Source organism: Gopherus evgoodei, chromosome 3 (genome assembly GCF_007399415.2).
Source record: "Gopherus evgoodei ecotype Sinaloan lineage chromosome 3, rGopEvg1_v1.p, whole genome shotgun sequence".
NCBI classification, from domain to species: Eukaryota; Metazoa; Chordata; order Testudines; family Testudinidae; genus Gopherus; species Gopherus evgoodei.
The window spans coordinates 11,793,764-11,813,315 of NC_044324.1; the positions used below are offsets into that span (position 1 = coordinate 11,793,764).

Consider the following 19,552-nt stretch of genomic DNA (forward strand, 5'->3'; position numbering starts at 1 on the left):
ATTCACCCACAAAAGCTCACGCTCCAATACATCTGTTAGTCTATAAGGTGCCACAGGACTCTGCTGCTTTTACAGATCCAGACTAACATGGCTACCCCTCTGATCTCTGAACTATGTTTCTCATTTAAAAAGTACAACAGAACTTCAGAATTACAAACACTTCAGGAATGGAGGCTGTTTGTAACCGAAATTTTCGTTAACTCTGAACATTATGGTTGGTTTTTCAAAAGTTTACAACTGAATACTGACTTAATACAGCTTTCAAACTTTTCTATGCAGAAGAAAAATGCTGTTTTTAACCATCTTAATTTATATGAAACAAGCTCAGAAACAGTTTCCCTACCTTGTCAATTTTATAAACTTTCTGTTTTGTTTTAGTAGTTCACATTTAACACAGTACTGTACTGTATTTGCCTTTTTTTTTTTTTTTTATTTCGGTCTCTGCTGCTACCTGATTCCATACTTCTGGTTTCAAATAAGATGTATGGTTGACCAGTCAGTTCGTAAGTCTGGTGTTCATAACTTTGAGGTGCTACCCGTGCAATTTCACTATCAGTCCTTGAAGTCTATGGGGTGCTTTGCACAATGGTTTTCTGGAAATAAGACCAACATTTTTAACAGTGAGGGTAATCAACCACTGGAACAATTTACCAGGGGTTGTGATGGATTCTCCATCACTGACAATTTTAAATAAAGACTGGATGTGTTTTTGAAAAGATCTGGCCTAGGAACTATTTTGGATACGTTCTATTGAGCTAATCACAATTGGCTCTTCTGTGAAACTATGACCGGAGGCTTCCAATCTATTTCTACCAGGACTGATGTCTGCTTGTAAATTTATTTATGAAACCGTTCGCTATCAGAAACAATTGCCAGCATTTCTCTTGCAATCTGAGCCCAGTTCAGTAGTTTTCCCCAGTGCTTTGGAAGCACATGCCACTGGGCAGCCATTGTGCCGACGGGCAGCTCCCCGAAGCCGTACCACCTTCCACCCACGAGTCTCGACCAGGCGCCTGGTTAATCTCAGAGTGTCCCAGTTCTAGGACTGGGGGGTAAGGTCACTGCAAACTCTTCCCAGGCTTGTCTCCCGCCCAGCGCCCCTGCCCGCCGGCCGCCGGGCCAAGGGTTTCTGGCCCTTCTCTGCCCCCAGAGCCCCTTCTAGCAGGCGCGGTTCAGCTGCTGTAACTGTGCCCCGGGACACAGCTCCTGGGGCCGGGGAGACCCTTCATCGCCCCGCCACGGGGCCAGGGCAGAGATCAGTTCCCAGGCCCCTCCCCCGCCCGCCACGGCTCGCGCCCAGGCTTCGGCCCGGCCGGGCGGGGCACGACCCCCAGCACCGCCAGGGCTCGGGGACGGGAGGAGGCGCCCGGAGGGGGGCGGCAGGGGAACGGGCGGGCGAGCCGCGCGCCTCCCTCAGTCAAACGCATCCCCTCAGGCGGGGGGGGAGGGGACGGACCCTCTGAGGTCTCCGCGCGCCTGCGCCACGCTGACATCATCCTTTCCCCGGGCTCGCGCAAACCCGCACGCCTCTGCGATGGATTGCCGATGGGTGCCAATCAGCTCTGTCTTCTGTTGCTGTAAACGCCAATCAGAGGCCGGGGGCGGGACTTGGTCGCGCCACGCCCGCTGCGCGGCGGCGGCGGCGGAGGCGGAGGAGGGGCATGGTGAGGGAAGACGGGGTAGCGCGGCCAAGCCCAAGGCTCCGCCCCCTCCCTCCGCGAACGCGCGCGGCCCCGCTTCCCACGCCGACAAACAGAGTGCTTACGTCACCCCGTGCTATGTGTCCGCCGGCGGCGCGCGCCGCTTTCTTTCCCGGCTCTGGCGAGCACGAGCATAGGGCCCCGCCCCCTCGCGGCCGTGCCTTTGCGTCGGCTCCGCATACGTCAGCGGCGCGCACGTCGCCCTGCCCCTCGCCTCGCGGCCTGTGCGTTTAACGGGCGGCGCGCGCAGCCGGAGGAGACTGAGGGGAGCGGGAGTCAGCGGGGCCGCAGTCGGGCGCGGAGGGAATGAGGCCAGGGGCTGTCGCCGGAGCAGCGTCCCCGTGAGCAGCGCGGGACCCGTCGCCGCCCGCGAGCGAAAGGCGCGCCCGGCCCCCGCCGCGCAGGGCAGGGGCAGCCCCGCCAGGGAAGCCATTTTGTGCCGCCCCCTCCCCCACCAGCCGCCGGGCCGCCGCCCTGCCGGGTAGCCCCGGCTCCCTGCTGCACAGGCCCGCGGGGCCCCTGAGCGAGAGCGGCCCGGGCAGGGACGGGGGAGCCCGCAGCGGGCGGCGGCCGCGCTCCCCATGGCGAAGAAAACGTACGACCTGCTCTTCAAGCTGCTGCTGATCGGGGACTCCGGGGTCGGCAAGACCTGCGTGCTCTTCCGCTTCTCCGACGATGCCTTCAACACCACCTTCATCTCCACCATCGGTGAGTGACCCCCCCCGCCCTGGGCGAGTGACGGGGACCCCCCCGCCCCCCTCCACCCTGGGTGAGTGACCGCCCCCCCGCCCTCTGTGAGTGACGGGGACCCCCCCGTCCCTCTCCGCCCTGGGCGAGTGACGGGGACCCCCCCCTCCGCCCTGGGCGAGTGACCGCGCCCCCGCCCCCGCCCCCCTCCGCTCTGGGCGAGTGACGGGGACCCCCCCGCTCCCCTCCACCCTGGGTGAGTGACCGCCCCCCCGCCCCCGCCCTCTGTGAGTGACGGGGACCCCCCCCGCCCCCCTCCACCCTGGGTGAGTGACCGCCCCCCCGCCCCCGCCCTCTGTGAGTGACGGGGACCCCCCCCGCCCCCCTCCACCCTGGGTGAGTGACCGCCCCCCCGCCCCCGCCCTCTGTGAGTGACGGGGACCCCCCCCTTTCCCCTCCACCCTGGGCGAGTGACGGGGACCCCCCTTTCCCCTCCACCCTGGGTGAGTGACCGCCCCCCCGCCCCCGCCCTCTGTGAGTGACGGGGACCCCCCCCGCCCCCCTCCACCCTCGGTGAGTGACCGCCCCCCCGCCCCCGCCCTCTGTGAGTGACGGGGACCCCCCCGCCCCCCTCCACCCTGGGCGAGTGATGGGGACCCCCCCTCCGCCCTGAGTGAGTGACCGCGCCCCCGCCCCCCTCCGCCCTGGGCGAGTGACGGGGACCCCCCCCCCGCCCCCCCCACCCTGGGTGAGTGACGGGCCTGATCCTCAACCCTGGGAGCTTGAATCTCACCTGGGGGGGAGGCGACATACTCCTCCCTCGCAGGCCCTTGGTGTGTGAGTGGGGCCTGCCTGAGACCTGCTGCACCGACCCCCACCCATCCCGACTGTTAGGGAGTGACTGGAACACCGACCCCTAAGTTCATCTCTGCCATCAGTGAGTGACCAGGGGAGCCTTCTATCCCCAAGGCACCCTGCCCTGTTGACCTGATCATGTCTCCCCACCACCCCAACCACACACATCTTATGCCACTTCCAATTGAATTGCCCCTTATATCTCCTGCCATCGCTACTTGGGTGAGATCCTTTGTTAATCTCCACTATTGGAGTGTGATTCCAGAGAGACTTGGACCACTCCTCTCCCAGGGGTGACTATTCTTATGTGCATCCCAATGCCAGGTTCATCTCCAGCATCTGTGAATGACCTTTGAGAATCTCCCTATCTCCTAGGAACCTGACTCTCTTTCTCACCCCCATCATTTCCACTAGTGGCTGGTGAGACCAGGTTAATTATGGGGGGGCTCACTGTTTCTCTGTGATAGCACCCTCACTCTGTTATTAGTGGGTGGACTTCGAGAGGGCTCAATCAGCACATACTATTACTTCTGGGAGAATTCCGTGCCACTGCGCGATGTAGAATTTGCACAGAATTAATGTTCCCTGCAGAATTCTGTATTTTTTTTTTTCCTGATAAATTTGTGGTTTCCACCAAAATGCTCCTTTGGTGGAAATTGCAAATTTCAGCCCTGGGTGCGGCGCAGCAACATTTCGTCAATCTATTGTTGTCTGCGTTGTTACAGACCGCACTTCTGACAGGGTATTTTGAAATAAATTACCAAAATAATTGAAATTGATGTGATTTTATTGTGCTGTTTTGACAAAATTTGCAGAATTTTTAAGTGGTATGGAATTCCCCCAGGAGTAACCCTATTACCTGTATTTGAGTGCAGACCCTCTCGCAAAATGGCTTTCATGTCCATTGTTGAGGAAAAAGGGTATGTGTTCTGATATCTTCCCTCCCCATCTCTCTATGCTCTTGACCTCAAGACCCTTTCCAATTAAGCAGGTTGTTTCTCTCTAGATTTTTTTTCCTCTTTCCTCATCATCTGCAGGTACTGTCTTGGGCTGAATGCCTCACCCTCCAGTGTAGGGACTTCTAACCTCTTTGGTCAACTGTGCCAACTTAACAGGACTGCCACTGTATCTGCCAATGCTTACTTGCAGGCAGTGTGTACAGATGTATACCACATGCAGCATAAGTTAATTGATTCAGAAGTTCACTCTTGGAAATTAGACTGGTGTTTGGATTGGATTAAGGTCTGTGGGGCTTAGTATGCAGACTTGAATGACTGGCAGCACTGTTGCTCTTCTAGTGCAGGGGAACATATAGTACTAGTCATACAAACATGAAGTATCAATAGTGGTAGATAAGCATAGTTGGAAACCACTGTTCTGTGTTGTGGTGTTCAGTTTGCTATAGTTCTAATCAATCAAAGCTCAACTGTGTCCCTAAAAGCCCTACAAGAAATGGTGCTGTGTTAGTCACTGAAGTTTGTGTAATTTAGGAAGGTATATCTGGTATTCAAGACTCCTAAGTAGCTAGGGATAGTTGAGATATCTATGGTGGTTAGGCAGCAACTCAGTTGTCTTGGACTGGAGCTCTTAGCTGCTTTATTTTTATAGCCCATGTTCCCATTTTAACCTTCATAACACCTCATCCAAGGAAAGTAGAATTGTTCAGCGCTGTGTTTTATTTCATTACAAGGGCCATAATTTAATTACTTAATCCATATTTGTCACTTGATGTGCATTTATCCGAGTTTACATTAGACTAAGCATTGGTTGCTTTTCTGGTGGTGGGAAGTGGAGTTTTACTTAGTCTGTTTCAAGTTCAAGCCCTTTAATGTTGAATTTAAGGAATTGGTGATATATAGTGGTGGTACTGCCCTAGCCATGCCACAGAAAATATGCATTATTAACACAATGTTCAGACATCTATAAATGAGATTATAAACTGGTTGAAGCCTTATGAGTAGCTTGAGTATAGGCAAAAGTTTATCCTTAGAAGCAAATTGTCTGTCCGTTAGTTTTGAGGTACTAGAGATGATTAGTGTTGTGCATTCTTGTGCTTCTCTGTCTACACTAGGGGTGGGCAAACTACTGCCCGGGGGTCACACACTGGCCTTCCAGACGTTTTAATCTGGCCCTCGAGCTCCCACTAGGAAGCGGGGTCCTGGGGCTTGTCCCGCTCCAGCTGGGGAGCAAGGTCAGGGTCTTGCTCCTCTCCACACAGCTCTCAGAAGCAGGTGCTTGTTCCCCCTCTTCTCCCCCATCCCGCCTCCTACACATAGGGGCAGTCAGGGGGCTTCACATGCTGCCCCTGCCCCAAGCGCTACCCCCATACCTCCCATTGACTGGGAATTGCAGCCAATGGGAGCTGCAGGGGTAGTGCCTACAGACAAGGTAGTATGCAGAGCTGCCTGGCCGCACCTCCGCGTAGGAGCCAGAGAGGGGACATGCCGCTGTTTCTGGGAGTTGCTTGAGGTAAGCACTGCCCAGAGCCTGCCTCCCCCCCCGCCATCCTCTCCTGTGCCCCAGCCCTGATCCCCCTCCCACCCTCTGAACCCTTTGGTCCCAGCCTGGAGCACCCTCCTGCACTTCCAACTCTTCATCCTCAGCCCCACCCCAGAGCACGCATCCCCAGCTGGAGACCTCCTGTACCCCAATTTCGTGAGCATTCATGGCCCGCCATACAATTTCCATACCCAGATGTGGCCCTTAGGCCAAATAGTTTGCCAGCCCTGGTCTACACAATAGCTATGTTCTGGAGTCCATGGATGGGATTTTTAAGTATGCCTGGAGTGACTTAGGCACATCTTGAAAATCCTGTCCATAGACTCTAGAACATTGCAATTGTGTAGACTGAGAAGCACAAATCCCACTGGAAATTGATGGGACCTGTGTTTCTGTCACTTGGGTGCTTCTGAAAATCCTACACTATATATCTAATTTGTGCTCTTGAATGCATAAAACAGTGATTTTAGAACACAATCCAGCTCCAATTAATTGGTGTGTGGTCTCGAAGCTAATGTGAACTAATAATCCAGGTTTTATGTGGCATTCAGAACTTCCTTTATGACTACGTGAGATTCTCAAATTGGTCTGTAGAATAGTTGCTAATGAATTGTGAAAACTTGTCTTGTTACACAGTGCTGGCTTCTGACTGCTAAATTGTGTAGATGGCTCAAAATGCATTTTCCATCTAAGAAATTGTTTTATTTACTGCTTGGCTGTTACGAAATCCATGAAAGGGATGCACTCTGAATGAATGCAAATAGAGTAGGAGTGGACCATGCAACTCCTATTAAGATGTGGCCCATCCATATTATGGAAAAACCTAAGGTGCATTAAAACATTCGTCCTCTTGCACTTGCTCAGGCACTACTCTGAAGGGTGAATTGTGTTAACATGTAAAATGGCTGAGTAATCGATCTGAAAATGGATTATTACACACTAACACTTTAAATTGTAGCTCGTAGGCCTTTCCTGCACTGAAGACTCTCTGAAAATCTCCTCCATTGGTATAATACTGGCACAGCCCCACTGGTCACACTGGTGTAGAGCCCACACGTTTTTGACAGATCTATATGACATGGTGGTTTTGATGCTGTCGGCCTCTGTGTGAGAACTGCTGCTGGTAGCAGGAGAGGTGCTGTACCAGTTCTGCAGCAATGGTGGGAAACTTTCAGCAAAGTTCAGTGCAGGTGCAGCCTTTGACGTGGTGCAATAAGGAAGTAACAAGTGCATTCCGTTTGTATCCATTCAGTAAGGTGAACTATAGCTTATTTACCTACTACTTAAATTGTATCAGAGCCTGATCGTATTTGAGTGGCTGAAACATGGTTGCCGCTAGCTGACTGACTATAATTTGGAATACTTTAACTGCTTTTGTAGTCCTTGCGAAAAGCAACAACCTAGTTCATTCTCAAAACATTAGTTGAACTTTTGTATATATGTGAATGACTTCATTACCATGGCTAGAGGTGCTATAAATAAGCTCTCCTGCAGAATCCCTAAGTCATCATAACCTCCCTGAATAGAGCAGGGAATCTGTCTTCAAAAGCTTTGGGACTTATTTAAAGTAGGCTGTGAATATCTTTATAGCAGAAGTAAAAATCTGTCCTAAAGGACATTTATTTTTTTTAAACAGTCCTGTATTCTTTAGTGCAGAGATCACTATTTTAACTTAAACTATAAGTCTCCTGGTAACTTTGGTTTTGTCTAATTGTTTCCCCAAATTCCCCACTGTTGCTACTATTGCATCAGCTGTTAGTAATACCCATGATTGGTGTACATGAAGTGTAGGTGACCTCTGGTGTGGTAAGCCATCATAGTGTAGACCTATTCAGAGCAAGATTAAAAAGATGTTTAAAATTTAAACCGCTTTCTAGAGCCTTTCTGTTAGCACTTCCATCATTGCTGCTGCTGGTGGCGCTGAACTAATGGCAGCAATAGTTTTATTTTCCCACCAAAAAAATAGCCCAGTGCAGACACCTTTGTTCAGTCAGTGAAAGCAGTTTTGCGAAACAACCTTGGGGAAATTGTGCTTGCACTTGGTGAAAAGCTGCTTGGGTTCAGGGAGTAAAACGTGTTTATATCATGAGCATGGACAAGTAGATCTTGTATCTGGGTTGGTATGCTTTCATGCCAATTTTGGAAGGATGTCAGTGTTTCACAAAACTTCAGGCACACAATTTATGCTTACATGTCTAAATTGAACTGAAACAATTATCTGCTGCATGAGAACCTGTCAATGAAACTGACCAGGCTTGCTTATTTATTTTTTATTTTTTTGTATTAGCAAACAGCACATAAACAATTAAAAAAAAAACAGCTAGATCTGAGGCAAACCCTTAATTTTAATTATTTGGTGCTAATGTAAGCAAACATAAATACTTCCTTCTGAGTGCCTCTCAATTTTATCTAGACTAACAAATATTTTTATCATGGATCTTAATGAAAATGCTTCCCTTAACATTCTTATCTTCTTCTGTGCATTATTTGTAGTGGGGGGGTTTCCTAAACTGAGCCTTTTATCTTAAACTATATGTCCAGTTTAAGTGAAGATAAAAGTAAACATATTAGACTACAGGGGTAGGCAACCTGTGGCACATGTGCCGAAGGTGGCATGTGAGCTGATTTTCAGTGGCACTCACACTGCCTGGATCCTGGCCACCAGTCTGGGGGGCTCTGCATTTTAATTTAATTTTAAATGAAGTTTCTTAAATAAGGCTTTTAAAATGTTTACTTTATATACAACAATAGTTTAGTTATATATTATAGACTTATAGAAAGAGACCTTCTAAAAACGTTAAAATATATTATTGGCATGCGAAACCTTAAATCAGAGTGAATAAATGAAGACTTGGCACACCACTTCTGAAAGGTTGCTGACCCCTGGATTATACTATGAAAACTCAATCATATACTGACTGTTCCAAAGCTAAAGCATTAGGCAGTGTACAAAATTATACTCCGCATAACGCCGCACTCTTGAAGTAGCTGTATTTTATGAGTATGGAGTACTCCTATTTTCATAGAAGATACTGAGTGAAAACTAAACAAGTAGCTTGCTTTAAGGTCCATTCCAGAATCGTCAAGCATCTTCTTTGGTGTCAAGCTAAACTTTGATCAGAATTCGTATCTAGACAAAGTGAGTCCTGGATCTCAAAACCAAACTAGCATCATGATATATTTTTTTTTTTCTGTCTTAGGTTTCTTATGCCAATCATTTGTGGTTTCTAAGCACTTGTGAGGGAAGAGCCCCAGGAAGAACTGGGGTGAGGGAAGGAACCAGTGGTGACTTCATTTTGATTGTAGTTGAGCAGTTTCATATGGAGATTGATAAGAATTTTGGAAAACAGTAATTGTTCCCAGGCTCTGCAAGTAGCACTGGAACACATGTCCCCAGTTGAGGCTTACTGACCTTGTATCTGCCCTTTCATACTAACATGCTTGTTCAGCCTCCAACTCTTAGTTTCAATCAAACAAATCCACATTTGCTAACCATACTCAGATGACACTGAGCTGCATGGAAAGGAGTCTCTCTTAAGGTTTGTCCACAAGGAAACTTCACCAATATGACTGATAGTAAGTATATCACTTTGTAGCTATACTGACGTAACTCCCAGAGCAAAGACTTTTGTTATAAAATAACTCCACATGTTATGATGCCATAGTTCCCTGTGTAGACAAACCCTTAAAAGCGTGCCACTCTGAATTCCGTTTCCTTCTGTTGATTCTAGACAATCTCATCTCTCCATTTGCTAATGACTCCTTTAATTCCTCATGCTCTTTAGGTCAAGGTATCAAATTCATCCAGAGGAGAGGGGTAGATTCTATTTTGTTATGATCCATGGCCCAAGATACAAATTCAAAACTTGTGTACTCTTCACAAGGCACAGTGGATTGCCCACTGATTTTTGTAAGAGGCTTTCAGAGAGATTGATGGTAGAGAATATGGCCTTTATTTAGTAACTGTTTGATTTGTTCCGTGCCTTGTGTTATGAGGATAACATGCTTCTCTTTAGGTCCACTGCTATTTCCTTCTTCAACCGTTTATCCCCCTTTTTGATATCTGAGTATCTCCTGTTCTCTTGTTTCCCTTCCTGCAGCAATTCCAACCTGCCCTATCTTCATTCAAATTAAATAGTAAATATGATCATTCAACTCTCAGGTTGACACCCCGGCCTGGCAGGGGAACTCACAGCTCTGAGGTGTTGTTTCAGGCTCTCTGCAGACCTAGTCAGATAATCACTGTTTGTTATACTCAGTTCACATCTTGAAGGCTCTCAGCAGCCATGAGGGCTAGGACTCTATTTGAAAAACAAAGAACTCAGATCTGGATATTCCAAATGTCATGTAGGCTATAAGTTTGACACCTCTGCTCTAGGCTTGAAAGCAATTTTAGGGTTGTTTTTGTAATAGGCATAACAAGGAGCTTGGGCTCATCACTTCAGTGTTTTTTAGAGTAGCTGTTACTTGAAATTAGAGCCTAATATTTATGAATGATCAAGCTTTTAGTAAACTTAAGTGGCAAGCTAAAGGAGAATCTAGTAAACCCTATTAAAAACCCACTGTTCAGGGGAAAGAAGAGCCTGGTGCTGCAAGAACCCTTCTCTTGTGCAGAGAAACTTGGAGTAGAGATTGCCATTAGAGATGTAAAATAGTAAACAGTTAACTGGTAAGCATTAGTCTTACTGGTTAACTCTCCACCCTAACCATTAACTCCAGCTGCATCTGGTAGAGTGGCCCCAGTCCCTAGCACGCCCCTTTTCCAGAGTGGCTCTGGCCCCAGTGGTTAACCAGTTAAACAATATAATTTTAATCATTTAAATGGTTAACTTTTAAAAACAATATTTATGTCCCTAGTTGCCATGGGTCTGTAGTTTTGTGTTACATTTCCTTTGTGCATTTAGCCACAGATGTAGGGAGCTTTTCTTTTCACGTCTGAAGAGCTTACTTGTTTCTCCTTGATTATCCTCCCCTGCCCACTTAGTTGTGGGTGATTTTAGATATCAGAAGTAATTTGACCAACTGTGTAGTTAAACTAGCTTGATCTTTGTTGGCACTGGGGGTACTAAGGCTGATCTAGATTTGAAAGACTTGGTCTAAACAGTGTTTTGAGCCCCTCTACTTCGAGCTGTCTAACTTGCTTCAGCGGGGCTTGTTGCCCTGACCGGTTTAGGTCTGAGCACCAATACCTTGGGATCCACACCATTAGGACATGCTTGTGATGGAGGCCTTACAGTCCAGGACCCTTGATCTGCCTTTGGATTAACAGCCTGTTCTGAAGATATCAAAGTAAGTGAACCCATAACATGTACCAGCCTTTGTGTAGCCCATTCCAGTTCAGAGGAAGGGTCTGCCTCAAAAGAGGACCTGGGAAAGGGGTGCAGGTTCTGGAACCTCCATATACCAAAGCATTGATTGGCATGGGGGAAAAATACTGCTAGGTGGTATTTGATTTTTGTGGTGTACCCATCTGGCACAAGGAGTTTCTTCAATATTAAAATCTGCCTTTTTCTAAGAGTAGGTGGGAAGTGTGTGCTTTGGTATCTAGGACATTCTGGGCCCAAGACTTGAGCTTCAGGAACCTTCTAGAAAAGCTGTGCCTATTGGGATCTCACACATGCATCCATTGTGACAAAGTTCACAGCTGAAGTTAAGAGCTGTGTGTTCCAATAACTTCAGAACCTATTCTATAAAATTATGCATGTGCAGGAGGTAGAGACCTTTTGTCTTAAGAATGTTGCCAATATGATGAGGGTTGTCTCTGGAATAGAGCTTGGTGCATATTTAAGTTTAAATAGCATGTTGACAACCATGTCAGAACTCTACAATGATTACACCTGAATTACTGATCTTTTTCTCTGAGTAAAAGGCAAACATCCTTTGTCATGCTTTCACTCTTTTCTTAAATGAATGCAGCAACGTCTATTTTCTTCTCAGGTAGATAGCAGTAGGTAGGAATGCATCTTTCTTAGTGTGCATGCTTGTATCTTTTTATTGAGATTTTCCTAGTGGATGTATGGTCAACCAACATACACTTCTGTCGCTGATTCTTTCTCTTGTTTCTTCGCTAGCAGCATCTTGCAGTGGATCTGTTTAGATCTGTCTGAAGGGGTGTAGCCAGAGTGAAGTATTTCTTTCAGCTGCTCAGTTTGTGCTACACTGAAATTGATAGTATAATATTTTGTAACCTGTGAAGCTCAAATTTTACGCCTTTCTTTTTAGTGGCAAATTATCAATTGATCTCTGTTATGTCTTTGCATGTCAGATGATCAGAGTAGCAAGAATGCTGATCAGAAGCAAAGTTTCTGGAAGGTCTGGAACAGCAATTTAAATTGTCATATTTAGTGGTGTTTTGGTGATTGTCATCAAATGTCTTAGATTCTAACTATTCTGCTGTTGTAAACCAACTTTCAGTAGTACATATGATTAAAAAAATCTGATAACTGTTTTTCTGCACTTAGTCAGATGAACACTGGTCACCTGTCCACAATATTGATCAGCAACTTTCACACTTTCTCATACTAACTATAGTAACAGTGATGGTCGAACAATGAGATGAACTAGCCAGACTTGCATATTGTCAGATGCCCACTTGGCAGAAGATCCTAGCTTGTAGCAAGCCAAACCCTCACAATAGTTCATGATTCCTTCTACTCCTATCAAAACATCACTGTAGTGGACTTCAACCTTTCTACAACCACTAATTGCTCCTTCAGTTCCTCTTCTCCCCATCCCACCAGTTTTTTGTGCAGATTCCCTAGAGGAACACGCTGAAAATCCACTTACATTTTTTCCTGAAAAAAATGTTTCGCAGCCCTCTTAATGGAATGGAAACATACTGTGTGTTTCTACTAAATAACCTTTAGCAGTCATTACGTGATTTCAGCCCATGCCATCAGAGAACTAAGCAAATCATTCCCAAATGGTGGAGGGTAAGATAGACAAAATGCAGAATGCACCAAGGCTCTTGAAGCAACATGTCAAGTCAAAGGCCTGCCAAATTAAGTTATGGAGCAGTAGTTGGGGGTTTCTGGAAAGGAGGGTGTAAGCCATCAGAAAAAGACAGGTATTGAAATGAAAGATAATGTAATACTTCTCTGCCAAGGTTTAATGGTGCCTGTTGGCGTTCTGGTGGACCTGGTGTTTGTCCTCCTCTTTAGGGACATAACCACTTTTATGCTAAAGGTGCTCCACTTCACATGAGGCCTTCATCTATGCTTTCTGGCTCACTCAAGAGGCCAGAAGACTTCAATTGTAAGAAACAATGAAGGATGATGTTGGACAACATCTGATATCCTTGAGGCATGGAGTGCACTGAACTCACTGCACCTTCAGTGGATCTACCAAGTTGACTTTGCAGGACCTTCTTCACAACTGATAAAACCTATTGTGCTCCTAAATGGGCACTCCTCTGGGTGAAGTTTGAAGCTTTGCTTCATTGGATCCAGTCGCTAAGATGGAGTCTTGCCGAGGGCCTTGGTTCCATGAGGTGTCCTTGCAAAGTTAACTAGAATGTTGCCCCGACTTGAGTCCTGACCCCACAGACAAACGCTTTGACTTGTGTGGTGCTTTTTAACTGGAGTTGGTTGGCTTGTCGGGTAAAGGCTGCAGCTCCAGTTAGCACAAATTATCAGTTCCTAACACAACCACTCTATAGTTAAGTGTTTTGCCAGTGTGACCAGGCTAATTTAAGAGGAGTTTGTGATTTAATTCTACAGTGAAGACGTACCCCATTGTCAATTTAGTACTTCTTTGGGTGTGCTGGCAGGCTCAAGAGCAATTCTTGAAGCAGGGTTCTTTTAAGTTTCTCTTCTGGGAGGAGTAAAATTTTGAGGTAGCAATTTCTCTTGACATCTATGGTGTGAAGTTTCTTCTCACCACATCTGCTTTGATCTTCTGGATTTTTCCAAAACCCTGAGTGATGCATAAAGGTCTGTGAAATGCTTATCTAGCCATGCCATACTGTGGATTTATCTTGTTGGTGGGGTGGTAGAGAGCTAGGAGTCCTCAAAGCTGCATGATTCCTATCAGTGAATAGCAAATTTGAGTCCCTCTGACTGGAAATTACATTGGGTTTTCTGCACTGTTAAGTTAATGGTTTTTGACGTGGAATCAAATAGCAATGCTGTAATTTAGCCTACTGGAAAAACAGATGCATTGCTTTAAAGCAGTACTTTACTTCTGTAAGTGTATCCATCTCTCTGGTATTTGCCTGCTTAATCTAATGTTTCAGCTATCAACATTTTCCAGAAATCAGCAGAGAATAGTAGACTGTCACTTCAACTTCTTACCCTGATTGGCTTGTTGAATTGAGGGATGTCAACTCATGATGCTGAAAAACTGTCACTGCCTTACGAAAGCTTGAGGCTACTCTGTACCATAGCTAATTCTTTACACAAGAAGACCAATTGAATATTCAACATGCTTTTGAGACTGTGTTCAGACCCTCTGTACTGGATGTCAGTATAACTGCTACATTAAGAATATACTTCCACATGCATTCAACTATAACAGTTTACAAAAACTCTATGGTTTTTCTGGTCAGTATGGCACATACATGTGCACATTCCTGTGCTTTAAAGGTCAATGCTATGACTGTTCAAGTTGTTGAGATTCATATCCATTTATTTCTGGTCAAAGTGAAATGTTGCCTTTAACACCTAGACACTGTTGTTCATTCTTCGGGGCCTATACACCTCTCCCCCCAATATAACGTGACCCAATATAACACACTCCGGAGGGGGCGGGGGGGCTGCGCACTCTGGTGGATCAGAGCAAGTTCGATATAATGCGGTTTCACCTATAATGTGGTAAGATTTTTTTTTTGGACCAGAGGACAGTGTTATATCGAGATATTATTTGAAAGTTCAGATCTTGCTCTTAGCTAGAAATGCCTTGCTCTAATACTGCAAATGTCCTCTAAAATGTTGAATAGGCTACAATCAATCTTGGACCCCAATATAGAGAAGGAAGGCTTACAATCTAAATAATAAAAACAAAAACCACCCCAAAACCTACTACTTATAACTTAGGCTGTGTTTTAGTCACAAGTATTTATGGTAAATGTCATGGACAGGTCATCGACCGTTAATTTTTGTTTACTGCCCATGACCTGACCATGACATTTACTATATAGCCCTGCTTAAACCTTGGGGGTAGGGCCTTTGAGACGGGCATGGCCCAGAGGGGGGCTGGGGCAGGCTCCCTACCTAGCTCCATGTGCTGCCTTTTCTCCATTCCAAGCCCCAGTTCTGCATCTCATTGGCTGGGAACTATGGCCAATGGACATGCAGGGGCACTGCCTGCGGGTGGAGGCAGCACATGGAGCGAGGGATGGGAGTTTCTGTTGCCCTTCCAGGGAGCTCCCCCCAGGTAAGCACTACCCTGCACCCCAGTCCCCAACCCTGAAGGTGCCACCTGCCCCCCCCCCCAAAAAAAAACCCCCACCTCCTGCTGCTGGAGACTTGAGACTGCCCCTGTAGCAGCCAGTGTGACTGGCCACAGGGCTGCTCAGGCAGCTCCTGGGCCAGCCACACCAGGCTGCTGCAGAAGTCACGGAGATCACAGAAAGTCACGGAATCCGTGACTTCCATGACAAACATGGAGCCTTACTTATAGACATTGTTTAGGCTCTCTAGCAGCAGTTAGTGTTTGTTTGCATGTTTTCCTCCTTACTACTGGGGGAGTTCTGCAACAGAAACTTAATTTCTGTGCACAATATTTTAAAATCTTTATATTTTTATTTGTCAAAATAACACGATATAATCACACCAGTTTCAATTATTTTGGTAACTTATTTCAAAATACCTGTCGGCAACTGTCTGTAACAATATAGACAGCAAAGATTCAGGAAACTTTTTTGACACCAAAAGCTTGGGCAGTCAGGGGTAATGGAGGAGCTGAGGGAGCGGGGAGTAATTGCTGGGAAGGAGCCTGGGTATCAACTTGGAGGGTGGTTGGTTGTGGGTGGAAGAAGTACAGAACAGGTTTTTTTTGGATGGGGTGGGATTGTTATAGAGCCTCCACCATGCAGACCCTGACTGACCTCTACCTTCTCTCACTCAGTCAGGCACATCTGCCCCCTCCCCATGGTGCTCTGCACCCCACTCAGCCACTCTCTTCCCCCCTTCTCATGTGGCCCAACATCCTTCTCCTCCCTGTCTCCATGTGTCTCTGTGACCCACCAACAGTCCCATGTGCCCCATCCCATCCATACCCCCCATCCCATGCCTCCTGACCTAACCGCATGGGCAGGGCGCTTTGAGGAAGGCAGCTTTTTTCTCTTCCCTATCTGCAGATGGGGCTGCTCCTGCCTGGGAGTGGCTGCTCTCTGTTCTGGAACCACGGCGGCCCCTGGTGAGCACAAGGAGTAAGTCAGCAGAATGTATTTTCTGTCTGTGTCGGGGGGGCGGGGGAGTTCTGCATAGCACATGAATTGTGCATGTGCACAGTCGCATAAAATTTCCCAAGAAGTATCTTCCTATAAGAGTCTAAAACACAGCGCTGTGTGTGTGTGTGTGTGTGTGTGTGTGTGTGTAGTAGGAAGAGAGCCTGACATTTGCTCACAGCTTGACTTGTGCTAACTTTGCTTTATATCAGCAAAGCTTGCCTGCTACTTTAGTTCAGGCCTCATACCAAGCCTCTGATGCAAGGGCTTGTATTTCAGGCTCTTTTCTTACTATAGTCCCCCATTTTTGTCTCTTTATGGGGAGGATGTTGAATCATTGTCCGGGAGAGGCATAATGTGTGGCCTGAAGATGACCCAGTGGGCTAACCACTGTTTCAGGAGGCTGTGTAACAAAGACCACAAATTGTATAAAGTGTCAGTCAGCCTGAACTGTCTGAAAGGTGTTCATTTTGATCCAACAGTCTGACATGAACCATTAACCAAGAGAGCAAATTTTGCTGAGAGGTCTGAAGGACTGGATCCTGCCAGGGTCTCCATAAGAGTGGTGGTAGGGGACACCTGGTAAGCTTAAGCAAGTGTAGACTGTTGTATTATTTCTCTAATGCTTTTGTCCTAAAGTAAATGTACTGTGCATTGTAAAGGCTGTGTGGTCATCTCTCCACTGACTTACTGCTTTCATAAATAAAAACGTAGGCTAGCAATACAGCAGTTGGGGGCAACTATATACAACACTGAAGCAGCTCAAGCTGGTAAGGAAACAAGCTTCGATATTAAGCTTCAAAGGAGTAATGAACATTGCTTTTAAAGAAAAGCTGTTAATAGCCTTCAAATTATGGTGGTTGCTGTGTTGGCAATGTTGTTGTTGTTAAGGCAAACAAGTTGAACCCTTTTTTTTATAAACTATGCTGTCAGTCTAAGTGGCTTAAACTAGCTAGAGTACCCTCTCACCAGTGATAAATTTCATTTTATATTTGGCTTGTGTCCTGAGGCCAGAATTAGTGTTCATGTAGGTAGCAGCAACAAATATTTTCTGTGCTCTGCCAAAAGCATTAATTCTGTCAAGTTACTTTCATATTGCGTGCCATATTCACTCTTCAGTTAACCAGTTTAACTGTGTATTAGGTGCCTTGAGAGGCATGTGAAAACTAACGTTGTCTAATTTTGCTAAAATGGGTGTTTGGTTGTAAGCATATGAACATTCAGTTACAAGTGATCCAGTAAAACTGGTAAAGGCAGTAAGAGGCCTGAACTAAATGAGTCTGTTCCATGTATTGGATTCCAGACTTTTCCCTACAGTGATTTTTTTTTTAAAGGAATGGTTCCAATCTGTCCCTTTCTTGTCAGGAGCCCTCTGTTGTGAGATGGCTGCCTCACGTGAAACCAACTTCAAAACACAGAAGAAACAGCAGTCATGGAATTAGTTAATGAGCTCATTTAGGGAAAAAATACATGCTGTTTTAGCAATTTCAACAGGCTTTTTCGTGTTAGGAACTTTTTTTTTTTTTTTTTTTTAGTTTTCCCACCTTACTGGAAAATGATTTTTGTCTTTCTCCACTATAAATAAAACACTGTTGAAAGCAGTTACGACAGAAAATTCTTGCTTTATTCCATTATGATCTGTCTTGTTCGTGGCAGCTTTAATATATGGCTTAATTTCTTGAATACCAAAATGGCTAGGATTTTATTCCCCTGAATGAATTAGCTTCTTCACTGTTGAAACGATGCCTTTTTTTTTTCTCTTTTTTTTTGATAGAGCTGACTGAGTTGTGTAGGTGGTGTCAGCAGGAAATTTAAGATGCATGCCTGTTAAGTCCACTTATTAAATAGTATGTTAACTATAGTTTCACATAACTTAGTTTAAACGAAGTCTTCCACCAGGAAAAGCTTCAAGAAATTCTAGGGATTTTGGTCAAATGCAGCAGATATCCTGCAGGACTTCAATATGGCAAACATTTCTCTTTCATCCCTCTAACAGCGGTTCTCAGACCTTTTTCTCTGCAATACAGATTGGGTAAAACTTATCCGTGACTCAGTACGTCAGTCCTGTTCCACCTAACATTTGCTGATGGAGCAGTGCTGCTACAAGAGGTGGTGAAGCTGGCTTTCCTGCCACAGAATTGAGGGGTAAAACAGCCAGCATGTATGGCGGGTGATAGCAAGGTAATATAGGGCCCAGTCCAAAATGGATTGTTCTATTGAAAAGACATCCCCATGGGTCTGTTCAGTTAGGAAATGTCAAAACTTAAGTTGCCTGTGCAACCTTATATGCACAAGGGGTCCAAATTGTTATGGTAGTCTTAATTACGTGATCATACTATTTCCCACCTGCCAGGATCCCAACCTCATTCAGTGCACAGGATGGACCTGATCTGGGGATGAATCAGGGTTGTATAGTGAAATTTACCATAGGACCCCTGCTTCATTTGTCATGGACGCTGAAAAGGTATGCAAGACAAATCAGACTCCTGAAAGGGTGGTACAGTCATCTGGAAAGGCTGAGAGCCATGGACTTGAATCAAAGTTTCTAAATCCGTTATGAACTGTGTTCCTTGCTTTCTAGAGCCTGACTTGGGACTTTGGGGTCTGAGCTACAGAATTGTTGACCACTTCCAATGTCAACAGAAGTCAATGGGAACTGCACTCCGAACATACAAAAGTGCTATACAATTATTTTGAAATGTCAGGTCCTTTGGCATATCAAATTGGTCATCCCAAATTAGTGAATACTCCTGACCTTAATCTTTCTGTGCTTCAGTTCCCCATCTGTGTGAGTCTACTACCCACTCATCTCACAGGGTGGTTGTGAAAATTTTATTTAATGGTTGTGTGTGAAGCACTCAGATTCTACAGTGATGACTTAATTTGCTTTTCCTTGTCCATCTCTGAGCTCCTTAAATTCCTACTTAGTGAATTTAAAACTGGGCGGCACTTCAAGTATGCATGGGCTAGAATTGACAGTGCAAAAGTTCACATCTTCAGTCTCAAATCTAATATAGAAATTTTATAGGAAGATTGTCAGGAGTAATAGTTTTAATCTAGTGGTTCTTCTGGCATGAAAGCTTAACTAGCATCAGATAGTACAGTATCTGGGATGAAAACTGAATAGAACTTGGAATGAACTAGAGCATTTTTGTACTGTAAACGCTAAAACACTGGATTAGACTAAATATTTCTCCAATGCAGAGGAGAAATAACTTTTCAGATGGCTTGCATCCAGATGAAACTATCCTTGCATGGAACACTTGCTTATAATGGTCTGTACTTGCAAGTGTTGCATGCTATTAATTGGTGTCTGCAATGACAGTTAATGTTACTTTGCAGCAATCCCGTTATGGCTGTGATGCAGTTAAAACAGATTGTTTAAAACTTGTCTTTGTTTGGAAATGCGTTGTGGGAAATGTTC

At 45.8% G+C, this 19,552-nt stretch overlaps 1 protein-coding gene across 2 annotated transcripts in view; it reads left to right on the forward strand.

Moving 5' to 3' along the window:
• The first annotated feature begins 2,174 nt into the window (after positions 1–2,174).
• RAB10 (RAB10, member RAS oncogene family) overlaps positions 2,175–19,552 on the forward strand; it is a 58,350-nt gene continuing 40,972 nt past the window's right edge. The window contains exons 1-2 of one of the 2 annotated variants that reach the window (XM_030555077.1): positions 2,175–2,408; positions 16,039–16,110. In XM_030555077.1, coding sequence (XP_030410937.1) covers positions 2,282–2,408; positions 16,039–16,110 — 199 coding nt within the window. In that variant the 5' untranslated portion in view covers positions 2,175–2,281. The remainder of the gene's footprint in view (positions 2,409–16,038; positions 16,111–19,552) is intronic. The other variant, XM_030555078.1, reaches the window with a different exon arrangement.